Source organism: Mytilus californianus, unplaced genomic scaffold, assembly GCF_021869535.1.
Source record: "Mytilus californianus isolate M0D057914Y unplaced genomic scaffold, xbMytCali1.0.p SCAF_11, whole genome shotgun sequence".
Lineage (NCBI taxonomy): Eukaryota > Metazoa > Mollusca > Bivalvia > Mytilida > Mytilidae > Mytilus > Mytilus californianus.
The window spans coordinates 36,849,589-36,864,256 of NW_026262593.1; the positions used below are offsets into that span (position 1 = coordinate 36,849,589).

Consider the following 14,668-nt stretch of genomic DNA (forward strand, 5'->3'; position numbering starts at 1 on the left):
GCATAGACACAGAATAATTTAAGAATAATGTGCATGCTAAATGATTGTTGAACTCGCAAAGTCTGTAAGGGGATCTGTAGATGTCAAACTTGTGTTTTAAGGTTGCAGATTCAACAAATAACAATTGATAACAATGGCTGCTTAAAGCCTCTTAAAATGCGGAAAACTCCTTTCAAACTTTATTAAAAAAGGTTTGATTTTTAAAAGATTAAGGTTTCTCATACCGATCATAACCATATTTGTCTATGTTTTTATCACACAGAACTATTGAAATTCCATTTGAGCCCACAAATAAAATCTTTTTGATTGGTTATTACTTTTCTTATGTCCAGTAAAAATCTTTTGAAACCCCATGCAGAAAAAAAAAAAATATTGCCAAATCTTCATAAAAGATTGCCACTAATGGACATGTTCATCAAATTGGAACGAAATGAGGATAGTTTATACTGGATAATCTGTACAACATTCCTGTCCAAATTTGGCTAACCAATCTATTGTCTAATTCACATTATCATTGATCCATTTAACCCTACCGACAGGCATGTATATACTTTACTATCATATAATACTGTGGTTTCATGTTTATTCATGGGATATCAATTTTCTTGGATTTTATGGGTATAGGTAAACCACGAAATTAAAGTACTATGAAGAACACTTTTTCTAAATAGATATAAGAACTTATTAGGAAGATGTGGTATGAGTGCCAATAAGACAACTCACCATCCAAGTCCCAAAAAAAGTAAACCATTAGGCTGGTATACAGACTTTGGTAAATCATAAAAAATACAAGTTGTCCTCAATCTATGAAAATTGGTATCCACGAAAATAAATGAATCCAAAGTACATCAAATATGCATATGGTCTCTGAAAAAAGACCCTATTACTATTAACTGTTATCACAGAGATATGTCTCGCTTTTTTGTAATTTTGATAATGCAAAAGTTGAAATTAAAATGGCAATACTTAACAAGTTAGGCTAATATTCAAAGTCAATGAACCATGACTGAGGTACATGACTAAACCATCTCCATGTAAATGAGATGCGCCAATGCTAATACAACTGCATACCAAATATCATTGACGTATTATAAGTTGTTCCCTTTAAACACAAACATTAACTTGTAAACTATGTAAAAGTTTCAAAATCAATGAACCATGAAAAAGGGGGTGGAGCTATATAATCTCCATGGAAACGATACTTACAAATGCCAATATATTTGCATACCAAATATCATTGACTTAACATTAGCAGTTCATCTTAAACTGATCTTATCACAAACTAATACATGTAAACTAAGCAAAAGTTTCAAAGTCAATAGGCCATGACTGAGGGGATGGGGCCAAAAATCTCCATTGAAATGAGATGTGCTAATGCTTATACAACTGAATACCAATTAACATTGGCCTACCACTAATGGTTCCCCTTGAACTGACCTAATCACAAACTAATACATGTTAACTTAGCAAAATTTTCAAAGTCAATAGACCATGAATAAGGGGGCTGAGCCAAATAATCTCCATGGAAATGAGATTTGCCAATGCTTATACAACTGCATACCAAATATCATTGACCTACCACTAATGGTTCCTCATAAACTGACCTAATCACAAACTAATACATGTAAAATAAGCAAGAGTTTCAAAGTTAATAGACGATGACTGAGGGGGCAGGGCCAAATTATCTCCATTGTAATGAGATGTGCCAATGCTAATACAACTGTATACCAAATATCATTGACCTACCAATAATGGTTACCCATAAACTGATCTAATCACAAACTAATACATGTAAACTAAGCAAAGGTTTCAAAGTCAATAGACCATGACTGAGGGGTCGGGCCCAAATATTCTCCATGGAAATGAGATGTACTAATGCTTATACAACTTTATACCAATTAACATTGGCCTACCAATGATGGTTCCCCTTAAACTGACCTAATCACAAACTAATACATGTAAACTAATCAAAAAGTTTCAGTCATTAGACCATGACTGAGGGGCAGGGCCCAATAATCTCCATGGAAATGAGATATGCTCATGATGATACAACTGCATACCAAATATCTTTGACCTACCACTAGTGGTTCCCCATAAACTGACCTAATCACAAACTAATACATGTAAACTAAGTAAAAGTTTCAAAGTCAATAGACCATGACTGAGGGGGCAGGGTCAAATAATCTCCATGGAAATGAGATAATCCAAATTGAATGCTAATGCAACTGCATACCAAATAACATTGACCTACCACTTGTGGTTCACCACAAACTAGACCTTATCACAAACTAATACATTGTTGACGCCACTGCCTCTGCCGCCTGACACAGCATACCTATGTCTCGCTTTTTGACTCCGTAAAGGCGAGACAAAAATGAGGTCTTCTGAATAGAAAGCTTTATACAAATGGTTTATGGTGTTGCATCCTGATAAGCATCCCTATGTGTCGCATTCTGTGACTTTCAATTTAAACAGCAAATATCAACAAAACTAATCTATTCAACAACCAAATTACCAATTCACTTACTGCTTAAATAATATTTGAAATTTTTCCCCAAGCTGAAATTGCATTTATGTGGTGAAACAGTTGGTAAGGGGAGTTCAAAAAAATGTTATTTGGGTCTCTGAAGGCACATGATTACAAATATTTCTTTGTCAATAAAATAATTAAGTACCAATCTAGTGTATGTGAAATATTCTATCAATCTTGGGTCTTATAAAGCAGTGCCTTCAAAGTCCCAAATAGCACATTTTTTTGGGAACAGTCTCTGACAGAAGACTTTGAAATTTGGAAAACAGTAAATTAAATCTTCTCAATCTACATTAAAACTTATTCCCCAAATAGAGAAAATAACTTGTTTGGGTTATTCTCTGGTACAGTTATCCTGAACCTTTTCCCTTTTCTATTCTAATGCAGTCCTTCTGGGCCTTTATACATAAGGAAATATACATGAATAAATTCATTGAAAAGTTTTATACTCAAATAATTTTAACAAATATATCATAAATGCATTATTTCATTTTTCAGTTGAATCATATTTGCGAAGTGATTCCAAATCTGTCCTAGAGCTCTCATTGTTATCATCTAAAACGGGTTCAACAATGTCACTTGATGTATTTTCTTCAATTGAAACAAGATCAGAGTAATTGCCCTTTACAACTTCCTGTGAATGTAATGGTGATGCTATGTAGGATGATGGAGTATTAGAAAATGATGACCTAGAGTTATCTCCCTGTTCAGAAATGCTCGGAGAAGAGTTTAATATCGAACTTTGCGGCGTGGTTACACATGATGGTTCGTTTTCGTCAATGTCTAATGGCGTATTTACAACAGATATTTCACCACTTTGTGGGGTATTTACTGTTGATGGCGGTTCATGAGAATGGAGTTCATGTTCATACAAGTTTGATGGTGTGTTTCCAACTGACTGTTCCCCACTAAACTGAGGAGTATCTTTTGGGCTGTTTGATGCAGACACCGAGATAACTGAACTTCGTGGTGTAGCTATTGATGATGGTTCATATGAATGCATTCCTTCCATGTTTGATGGTGTGTTTGTGACTCCACTCAATAGAATATCTTTTGGACTATTCCATGTTGAATCTGCCTTAGTGTAGAGCTGTATAGGTCTTCTAAATCCTAGAAAATATGAAAATTCATAATCAAATTTCGAATTCTTGTACTTTCTATGATTTTTTTTTTAAATCTTATTTTAGGAATCTCAACTGAAAATAAAGCAAAAATAACTGGTGATAATTACTTAACAATTCAAAAAAATTTGCAATGTTTTTATTTTTTACATGGTGAAAATCACAACAGGATGGATGGATTTCGCAAAACTAAAAACTCACATTTTAAATTTAGACAGCATTTTTGTATTCAGCAATCCCCAAAATCACATTAATTAATCTTGTATTTCAATCGTAGCAATTAATGAGTGCAAAAAATTCTTAATTTACAGTACTTAGTTCCCTGATGACATCAAAGAACTTGTAATACCCAAACTTAAATTAACAATAGAAGAAATATTTTAAAAAGTGGAATGATATCAACTTTGTTGATTATTGTAATGCATGAAGAATTGCCACAAGAAAAGGCCATAAGGACGTTTCCAAAAATATGTGTTTCTTTAGACAGCAAATCAGAAATAGAAAATAAAGTTGTTTTCAAAAATAATCATGAATTTAATAAGTTTGAATTAGTGGCATTTGATCACATATTTTTACAATTAATTTGCTATGTGCAAAATTTGAAACCATAAATTAAAATGTAAAACAAAAACAAATAATAAAGTTGACCTATGGTTTTAATATAGCATTTGATGATAAAATTAGTTTCAATAACCCCAGCAGTGACAGAGGAAGTTGATGGACAACGACAACAGGTGATTAGAATAGCTCCTTGACCTTCAAGTGATCATGAAAACTTAAATGATGATCATTTCAGTTTTTGGCCGAATTCCGAGAAACTATCATTTATTTTAGCCAATGACAATATTAATGTGATACAAAAATGCGCCAAAAAAGGCAAACTTATTTTAGACAGTAGAAGACATTTTTAAAACCGATAATAGATGTAAATATGTTTCATGATTTACATTTTTTTTTATAATAGCTTTTTGAAAATGTGTAAATATACTAGTTCCTTTTTAATCTGTCTCTCATAATTCTTTTTATAATGGCATTAATATTTTTAAAAAGTTTGTTTTTTACAATGTGAAAAGTGTATACTGTATTATTGATGGTGAGACATTAATAAATTATCATTGTATTGTATTGATCACTAATCTATTCATCATAGGCTATACAATAAAATTCAAGAAGAAACCATCCATTTGCCAACTTTTTTTATGTATTATTGCATTTACAATTATTCTAACAAAAAGTGGTACTTAAATATAAGTTAACTGATGCTATTTACAAACCCTTTGATTTGTTGAATGGCACATCTACCACTTCACATGTTGAAAATCCAATTTCCCGGAGTAAATAGTCTGAAAACTGATGTGGTTTCAATTTGATGCTCTGGAAACGCTTGTGAATATCTTCCTGCAATGATATTTGTTTTGATCAATATATTTATCGACTGTATTTGTATCTAATGTTGCTGTGAATTTATTTTAACATATTTAACAATGAAGATATCATGAATTTTAAGTACACACTCACAAATATCGAGTGGATTAAGAATTTCCTACTTCTGGTTATGATAATTAAAATTTAAGTTTCTACTACTTGCCACAAGGTTTAAATTCTCACCTATTGAGTGGGGTTAGACAAAATAATTGTGGTGAGGTTAAAATACTTGTGGTCTGTATTGATATGCAAGTTATTACTTATTGATATACAAAATGTAGGCTTAATGCTGTGTCAAGACACATGGGCTATCTCACAGCAAGAGTTTACTTTGATTTCATGGTTCTACAAACACCTAAATACATGTACATAGAGTTTGTATAAATAAATTTGTAACATCAACTTCTAGAATTAGTTCTATTCAATTTTAGGTCACTTTTTTAATTCTAAACATGCTAAAAGTGTGTTTCAAGATTTCACTGACTAACACCCCTCCCCCTTTCCCTAAACAAATTCTTTCAAATTCTTACTTTACATATGGTCAAAGTGGGACATTTTTGTAAGGGATTTATTTTCATTTGCTATTTCCTGAGAAAGATTTAAAAATGAAAATATCCCCTCGTGTTAATTTCATATTTAAGGAGGAAAAGAATCAGGATAAAAAAAAAGTAAAAATAAATCTATGCCAACAAGTTTGGCCCTATAAATCAAGAAAATAATCCACTTTACAATACATAACAATCACAGTAACAAATGCAAATTCTAACTTACTGTGAGCTTCTTTTTTTTCTTGTAAGATGACCAAGGTTGTGGTTCTAAGATAAGTTTACCACCAGGGCGAAGATGATTGAAGATCCTACGGAAAAATCTCTTCAGTCCAGTGTCACCGTTATTCAAATGGATCCATTTAGTTAAACTTAGAGCTAGTATGACATCATATTCTTCTCTCTGTTGATCGACCATTTCATCTGATGATAAGACATAGTTCCCCTGAAATGTATAAATGATATGAATTAGCTCATTTACACAATTTTTGCATTACCTGTACACATGGTACAGCTAATTTTATAAGTTGCACAATATATTCATGTATATGCATAACTTCTTCTTCCAATGCAATATTTCTGAACAATAATTTTGATTCAACAACTAAACAAAAATTCTGTGTACAAGGCCAAAAATAAAATTAGAATTGTTTGATGTTGCCTACCTACCCACCTAAAAAAGCAGCCTTCCAGAAAAAATTTATGACACAAATTGTTTCAAAATTAAAAATTTTTTGTTTTGTTTTCTGATGTCGTTTTCTTGTCTAAAACATGTAACCTACAAATGTATGTTATTGGTAAAAAAAATTAAATTAAATCCCTACCTACCCAACCAACCCTACGAGGCATGGGGAGGCAACATCAAACAAAGAACTTGTTAAGGGTGGCCCAAAGTGCATGATTGATAGCTATATAGCTATATCTATATAGAATACCAGTAATCTGTATGCGCTTATGTGAAATTTCAAATAATGGAAGTACAAATTTTGTATTTATCTGTCAAAGTTGCATTACAGAGGAAGTACATACATGACATACACATGATACATGTATGTATGTTAATTACTACCATGATTAACACACTTAAAATTTCTCACCAAAAAATAACTCACTGAAACCATATTCTGTTTTACAGCTGTAGAGAGCAAATAGTTCCATTGCAACTACTGCAAACTCCCTTGAAATTATGAAAAGTCAATTAGAATTTTGCAAATATCATTTACACCATCGCATTAAAATAATATTCTTTAACTTTAATTTACAATTTTGAAAATTTATGTTCATTTATGAACCAGAAGTGAAACATAAGTCTGTAAATGAAAAAATCTATCAGTTCATCTTAAACTAATTTAATCACAAACTAATACATGTAAATTACGCAAAAGTTTCAAAATCAGTAGACCATGACTGAGGGGGTGGGGCCAAATATTCTTCATGGTTTAAATAAAAGGAAAAGAATGGGACTGTAATAGCACTTGTTCAAAACAAAAAACAAATCTTGAGGGTTGGCACTAAAAATAAGGGTACAAAATGTAGGTAAAAAATTTAGGGTAAGCAGAGTCTGAAACACCAGATTTTTAGGCCTAATGTTACCACCATCTAAATGTACATGTAGCTACCACTGCATGTACATGGTGCAATGAATGAATTACCTGTGTAAATGTTATATTGTATGGAAATCCATCTTTTGGACTATTTCCAACTACAGGCGGTGCTAATATTGGACCATAATTAATTGAGTTTGATACTGGAAAAGATTTTGTATCTGTCTGACTCGATGTAATATAATGCCTTATATTCTTCCTAGCTGCAGTAATTAATGTTCTGTCAATGTCTACTCCTACTATTTTAGAAGGATTGAAATCTCGAGCAATTGAAAGTGTCAGATGTCCAACATTACATCCAATATCTAGTACATCTTTCTTCTCAAACCATTCCTGTTTAAAGCAATGTAATCTATAATCATCCTCTGTTTCTGGGTTTCTATAGCCATAGTATCTATTGTAATTGCCATGTACAAACTTTGGATTTTTATTAAATTTGACAGCACCAGATTGTTTCTGGTTTGATTTCTTTGATGCCTTGACAGTCAAAGGTTTATGAATCTCAAGATTTCTTGATGGACTTAATGATGTTCTGAAAATTGCTCTAGCTGCAGTGGACTCAGGTCTAACATGTACATCACTCATACTTGAACATCTCGTCCTTTTCCTTGGCCTAGGTGATGACTGTGGAATTACTGGAGACACAATTTTATCTGGTTTTGAAGAAGAACTAAGTTTGAAAGTCAATTCTTTCATCTGTGGAGATTTCATTTGGGATGAATTTATTTCATTCAACTTAGGTTCATCTATTTCAATCTTCAATGCTTGCATTAAATTTTTCCTTTTTTCTGACGGCACCCATTCCTTCGCTAACTGACTGCCAGAAGAAAATGATTCATGTCTTTTCTTATTTCTTTTCTTTTTCTTTGCTCCTCTCATTCCTATTTCATCATCTGCTGACTCTAAATTCAATGGGTCTGTTATGTTGAATGGCACTGAATTGATAAGTTCTTTACGATGTGCTGGTGTTGGCACAGGTGATGAATATGGCGTCTTGTCATTTTCCTCTTCATTTATGCTGTTGAGGTTCAATGGATCGTTAATATTTCCACCTAGAAGAAATTTTGTCGGCAACACAATCTGTTCACTTGGTGTTGACTTGAATCTTTTTCTGCGTGAACCTGGGCCATAAAAAGAAGCATCATTTCTGTTTGTGCTTAGTCTTCTTTTCCTCCACTGAACTGATAAATTTTGTCCTCCATCACTTGCTCTCCTGTACGAGTTGTAGTTATGCTGATTTTCGTCAAATTTGAATGTAACTGGTGAAGATTTGGGTTTTGAACTCGATTGTTTATCTCCACAAAGAAATTCAGAATGTTCGAATTGAGTGTGGGTCGGTGTCTTCACTTCAACACTCATTTTCTGACTTTTCACACACGATCGTCGTTATTGTTTACATCGAGCACGTGTTCGTAATGTAAACGTCGGAACTTTGCTGCCACCTGGCGGTTGACCAAGCCAAAATGCGGTCACAACAACAATCACCTATCACGTTCTAGTATTAACAGTTCCCAAGAAGAATAGGTTCAAAAGTTAATATTAATTGCACGATTTTAGCTTAAAGAAGCATTAAATGTCAGAAAATATCCACCAAAGTCGCAATAAACTTTCTAATGTTTCCTTGAGGCTCCGTGCAGTAAGGCAGTTAGCTCACACTGGATATCCAGTGCGCCTGTGCAAATCGTAGACTTGTGGGAAATTAGTTCGGAAATTGTTGTTCCGAAAGGCTATAAATTGTCGTCTGCAAAAATATTCCAAGAAAGAAAGAAGAAAACAGTCTTCGACTATTTGCAGAAGACTGAGCACTGTATGGCTGTCTGAGAAGTTTTAAGGTAAAGATATTTATGAGGTGTATGAAATAATTACTTAACATACCACTGGTTTCAAAAAAACAGTACTGCAAAAACTTGGCTATATCATTTTTATACATAAATAATAAGATTGTATCTACCATTGTCTTTCTAATTTATAAACATACATGTTCAGAGTATGTTGTTTTTATGATATGCCTTTAATAAATACAAGATAAAATAAACAAATAAACAGCAAGTCATTGTCATGTTTTATATGATTGATTGATTGATGCTTCACTTCTCTTTTCAGACTTTTGACAAGTTTTGTTCCAGTGAGCCAGATAATTTAATAACATGCTAACTCAGCTCATCCTAGTCCAAATAAATATATAAAGGTCTAGAAAGGCTATTTTAATATTTTTGATGTATGAAGACTTTTTTTATGGCTTATCACTATTTGGGAATCCGCGACACTTGACTCGAGAATCTGCGCCACTTGAACTATTGACGTCATACAACAATCACTTTGTCTTTGTGGCATCAGACAGTTTCTATTATGACGTCAAAATTTTACGGGAACTTTGTGATGTCCAGTAATGGCAGACAAATAGCGATAAGCTGTATTTGGACTAAGCTCATCCAAAATACGGTTTGCAGGTATTACAGGTCATCCTACATAGACACATACATTATCAATATTCTGACTTCTAGTGGACTTGCTTTTGAATCTACAGATCTGTACAGTGGAGTCCATGGTGTCCGTCTGGCCGGTGATATCGCGCATTAGCTGATTTCCTTAGATATCAACACAGTTACACAAAATAAAATCGTTCTAGTTATTGTTTTAAACTTCCAAAGGGATAAAAAAGAATAAAACTGATAAGTTCAAGAGTTAATTAATAACTGCAATCCCGTGATTTACAATATTTGGCCAATTTCCATTAAAAAAATTCATCATCAGATAAAATTTGTTTTATTTCAGAAAAATTTATATCAGACGGAAATTATTTTTGCTGTGCATCCTTGGCATTGTGTTTGGTTCAAATTCAGCTATATTTCGTAGTGTCAAGTCTTTCCTGTATTCAAAATAAGCTATTTTTGGAAAGCATGCGCGAAATCACCGGACGTCGGAGGAACCCTCAGAACAGGGGTTTCCCTAATTTTGGACACACATTACACAAAATCTTGAGGGCGAAACCGTACAAACAGAAGATTTTATGAAATAAAAGTATGTTATGAATGTGATCACACACTATTATTCAATTATTGATTTTATCAGTTGAATGAAGTGAAGTCATAAGTCTTAGGTGCGGGGATACACCGGACTGCACCGTACTTGAAAAGGGGGGGGGGGGGGGGGAGATAATAATAACAAATATATAGTGTCATGTTGCAACCTAAATAACTATATGATGCAGTTGGGTAAATCCGCCCACATAAGGCTTTGATCGTATGTATTTCTGCTTAATTATACACAAATTGTATCAAATTTGATATAAATCAATTCACTGACAAATCAACTTTGAGTAGTTTATCTCATTTCCCCAAAAATATCTGAAACAAAACATGTGGGTCATCCGTGTATTTATCGGAAATGTGTTTGTCCGGTAAATCTGCCCATGCGCAGTAAATATGTATGGAAGGCCAGTTTATCACAAATTTATGAAAGGAAAATGTGATCTATTTATTAATAGACCACTTATAAAGAGATTCCAGATAATCCAAAAAAAAATTTGAAGTCAGAAATGAGTTTTTTAAGCAATAATATGATTATCGTAAGATTAGGAAACTATTATAGAACTCACTAGATATTTTGGTAATAATAATCACTAATAAAGGATTTTTCTTTAAAATTTGACATGCAGGATGATAAGTACAATTCCTATGAATAAAATAGCAGACAAAATATTCACGGAAGTGACAATTACGGCAGTAATGGGAGTGGGCAGGTTTACCGAACGGGCGGAATTAATGGACACTACTTTAGTCCAAATAATTATGATGTCTTGAAAGGCTATTTAAATTTTTTTTTTGTTATGACTAAAACATTAGTGAACTTACTTGCACATATGGCCCGAGAACACAGTTATTTCGTAGTGCATTTCTTTTAGACAATAAAGTCAAATTAAAAAAATCGCAGCTGCTCTATCTCAAAAATATTTTTACAGTGTAGTGTACTACTACTGGGACAAATAATATCAAAATTATAGAAAAGTCTATTAGCTCTAACTCAAAATAATGACAATTCTATGTTAAGGGGGTCTAAATTCAGTTTTACAACTTCAGACATACTAGTTTTTGACCTTTTTTAACTGGACCAAATCACTTCTTAATATTAACATAAAGATTCAGCAACCAAATTTTTTTAACATGTAATTTCATCCCCTTACTTAATATTTCATGCATAAAATATAAAGAAATAAAATTGGAATGTGTATGAAAAAAATTTGCAAGTTATACATTGTCCACACTAGGGACTTTATTTGTAGACAACGAAAATCTAAGGACGATAACTGTGTCCTCGGACCATATCTAATTTTCTATAATGCAGAAATTGTTATTTGTGTCTATCATGACGTTATAAGATATATTACAATTGACATATCTAACCAAAAATGTTCTTTTCACACACATTGAATGTTTAATGATAAGCATGATATAATCGGCGTATTCATAAAAGTAGTTATAAATCCAAACAAAGTTGACAAAATATTCATCATTAATTTTTATTTATATAAAAAAACGAGTGTGGACAGAAACTTGTTAATATGAAAAATTAAAGTCTCATATTTAACAGCAAATTTTGATGAACTGTAAAACAGTGGTTACCAAAATTTGAATATTAAAACAAACTTAATTGTACATTATAGCAAGAATAATATCATTTTTAGATTTCTACAATTTGCAATGCAGAATTGAATTTTTAATGTATGTATATATTTCAATACAGCATAGTATTTTTGTTGATAACATTCCTTTTGACATGTTTTAATATACAGCTGAAAAATGACAATTATTAGGGTAATTTGTATCGTTATTCAAAATGTTGGCAATTTTTTCACCCATATGCTGTGAAATAATTAACAGTAAGTTGATAATCATCACTAAAGATATTCACACTCTGCAGAAGAGTATCATGCACTGAGGCAGTGTTGCTCGCCAGTAAAAAAAATGTTTTGGTCAACTATTGCATTCTTCATTATTTTACCAAAATGTTTCAGAAAGAATTTATATAAAAATAAGGAGATGTAGTGTGATTGCAAATGAGACAATTATCAAGCAAAGTGCAAATGCAGTGGATGTAAGCAATTATAGGCAACTGTACAGCCTATTTTGCTTAATAAATTGCATTATGATGCTTCATTTTGTAAAAGCCTTGATTCAGGTGTTTAAAATTGTTTAGTAAAAGAATTATACACCAATTTTTTTCTACACATTTATTCGACTAAGTTAAAGCCTGAATATATATAAAAAAAATAAGGATATGTGGTATTATTGCCAATGAGACAACTATCCAGCAGAGTTCAAATAAGGTGGAAGTAAGCAACTAGGCAACTGTAATGGCCTTCAACAATGAGAAAAACTCATACCGTACAGCCGGCTAAAATAGGCGTAACATAAAAAATGTGAATCCATTCAAACCAGAAAACCAGAAAACCAACGGCTTATTATAAAAAACAATTTACGAAAAACAGTTATGACAGACATAAAAAAACACAACCTGGCTGAACTACAGGCTCCTGACTTGGGACAGGCACAAAACTATTAAAGAATGTGGTGGGCTTAAACATGTTTGTGAGCGCTCAACACTCCCCCTAACATGAGACAGCAAAACATAAGAACAATCTAAAAAACAGTAGCAATTGAATAAATGGGTTTAAAGCTGTGTGTACTCAAACCGCTTTTTTTATCATGATTGGGAGGATAAAAAATAGTTGCAGAAAAAACTACAGAAAAAAAACCCATCTAATTCAATAATATATGTATTATGGATGACGAAAACACAGGTAGGAATAAATATTTGCAAGTTTTAGTGAGATTTTGATGATGATTTGGTCCTGGTAAATAATTTTTCAAATGCGAAACAAGTTTTCAAGACCTTAAAGGGTTTCCTTTTCTTTTGTTTTTGTTTCAGCTAATCAGAAATGTGTGATCAAAAGAAACTGCAATTTAAAAAGATATGAACAAAACCATAGTTCAACTAAGTCATTGCTGTAATGATGATTTGGGTAAATAATTTTTCAAATGCAATGCAATTTTTCAAGATGGTAAATTATTTCCTTTTTTTGTTTGTTTTTGTTTCAGCTTACAGAAATGACTGACCCAAAGAAGCCTTCTTTTAAAAGGACATTTGCAGGTAAAGTTAAATGATGGCCCTATCAACTAGTCAACAGTTACCCTATAAGTCAGTCAGACTCTGTCTGTCTGTCTGTCTGTCTGTCTGTCTGTCTGTCTGTCTGTCTGTCTGTCTGTCTGTCTGTCTGTCTGTCTGTCTGTCTGTCTGTCTGTCTGTCTGCACTTCTATGTCACATGATAAGTCAAGATTGACTCAACTAATTTTCAAAATATTTTGCCTAGTATTAATACCTATGAAAGGAAGACCCCTTTTGTGCACTTCTGAAATTCCCCCCAAAAATTTGGTAGAAAACTTAAGTTTTTATGAAAGAAAAAAAAATCACAAATTTTGAAACATCTTTTTTTGCTAGGGCTTCAATGAAAGAATTGAAAAAAGTGTGGTAAAAACTTAATTCTGTTTAAAAATTACAGTGGACTAAATGGGATCACTAAATATTCTTATTCATAAAATCAGTATCAGAAACAAAAATAATTTATGTATCTTACATTTTTATATTTGTTTTTCAGTACCAAAGCTTAAAGCGGGAGTAAAAGCTGAGATCTCACTATTGAGTCCCAAAAACCTGTTTAAGGCTGCTGAAAATAATACTGCCAAATCTGAAACAGTTCAGGTTCAGGTAAATAAAAGTGTTTACCACTTAGGTGTGAGAATTAATTTTATGAAGAAGGAAAAAATTATGGTGGCTTCTGAAAATTAAATGTTCAAGCTTCTCAATCTGTCAGATCAAAAGACGTTTTAGTTCAGGCAGAATTTTATACAATGTTTTATCCAATGTCATATACAAGCAATCCATACCAGAACAATATTTCTTTTATGTCTAATTTTTGTTGGTGATCTTATCAAACAGCAGGTACACAAGAATATAAAAAACAATGCATAAAAATTCTCTCCGGTTTCTGTGCTAAAGAAAATTTAACAAGCTTTTTATTACTGGCACATACAGAAATGGTGAATTATGCATATCTGGAAATTATACAGATGTATTATGTCTGAGTGTGTCTTGCTAGATATATTGCTATTTCTTTTTTTAAACCAGATATGGTTTACATGTACCCTCTTTAGTCACCTTAATAGTTACCAATATTGAATGTGAGCTGAAACAGAAATACTTTGGTTGTTTGGGTGACTTGAGATTCTAATCAGAAGACCATTTTCGAACGGTCAACTTTGGCTCTATTGGTTATCTCTGATAGGTGTAATACCACCATTGATTTTCCCCTATTAGTCTTTGTTAAATTTGCACTTTTCAAAATATTGTGCAGAATTTATCTTTGTTTCAAATAAAGAAATACT

At 32.4% G+C, this 14,668-nt stretch overlaps 2 protein-coding genes across 3 annotated transcripts in view; one reads left to right on the top strand and one right to left on the bottom strand.

Annotated features, from left to right (window-relative positions):
• Positions 1–2,955: 2,955 nt before the first annotated feature.
• LOC127720012 (7SK snRNA methylphosphate capping enzyme-like) lies at positions 2,956–8,903 on the bottom strand. The gene is made up of 4 exons (XM_052226421.1): positions 7,274–8,903; positions 5,848–6,066; positions 4,926–5,049; positions 2,956–3,640 (listed from the first exon to the last, which is right to left on the bottom strand). Exons 1-4 carry the CDS (start codon positions 8,582–8,584, stop codon positions 3,018–3,020), a joined length of 2,277 nt encoding a protein of 758 aa, XP_052082381.1. The 5' UTR covers positions 8,585–8,903; the 3' UTR covers positions 2,956–3,017.
• Positions 8,904–13,304: 4,401 nt separating this feature from the next.
• The window catches only part of LOC127720013 (zinc finger CW-type PWWP domain protein 1-like), a 30,316-nt gene continuing 28,952 nt past the window's right edge, over positions 13,305–14,668 (top strand). For both annotated transcript variants that reach the window (XM_052226422.1, XM_052226423.1), the window contains exons 1-2: positions 13,305–13,375; positions 13,882–13,991. In XM_052226422.1, coding sequence (XP_052082382.1) covers positions 13,333–13,375; positions 13,882–13,991 — 153 coding nt within the window. In that variant the 5' untranslated portion in view covers positions 13,305–13,332. The remainder of the gene's footprint in view (positions 13,376–13,881; positions 13,992–14,668) is intronic.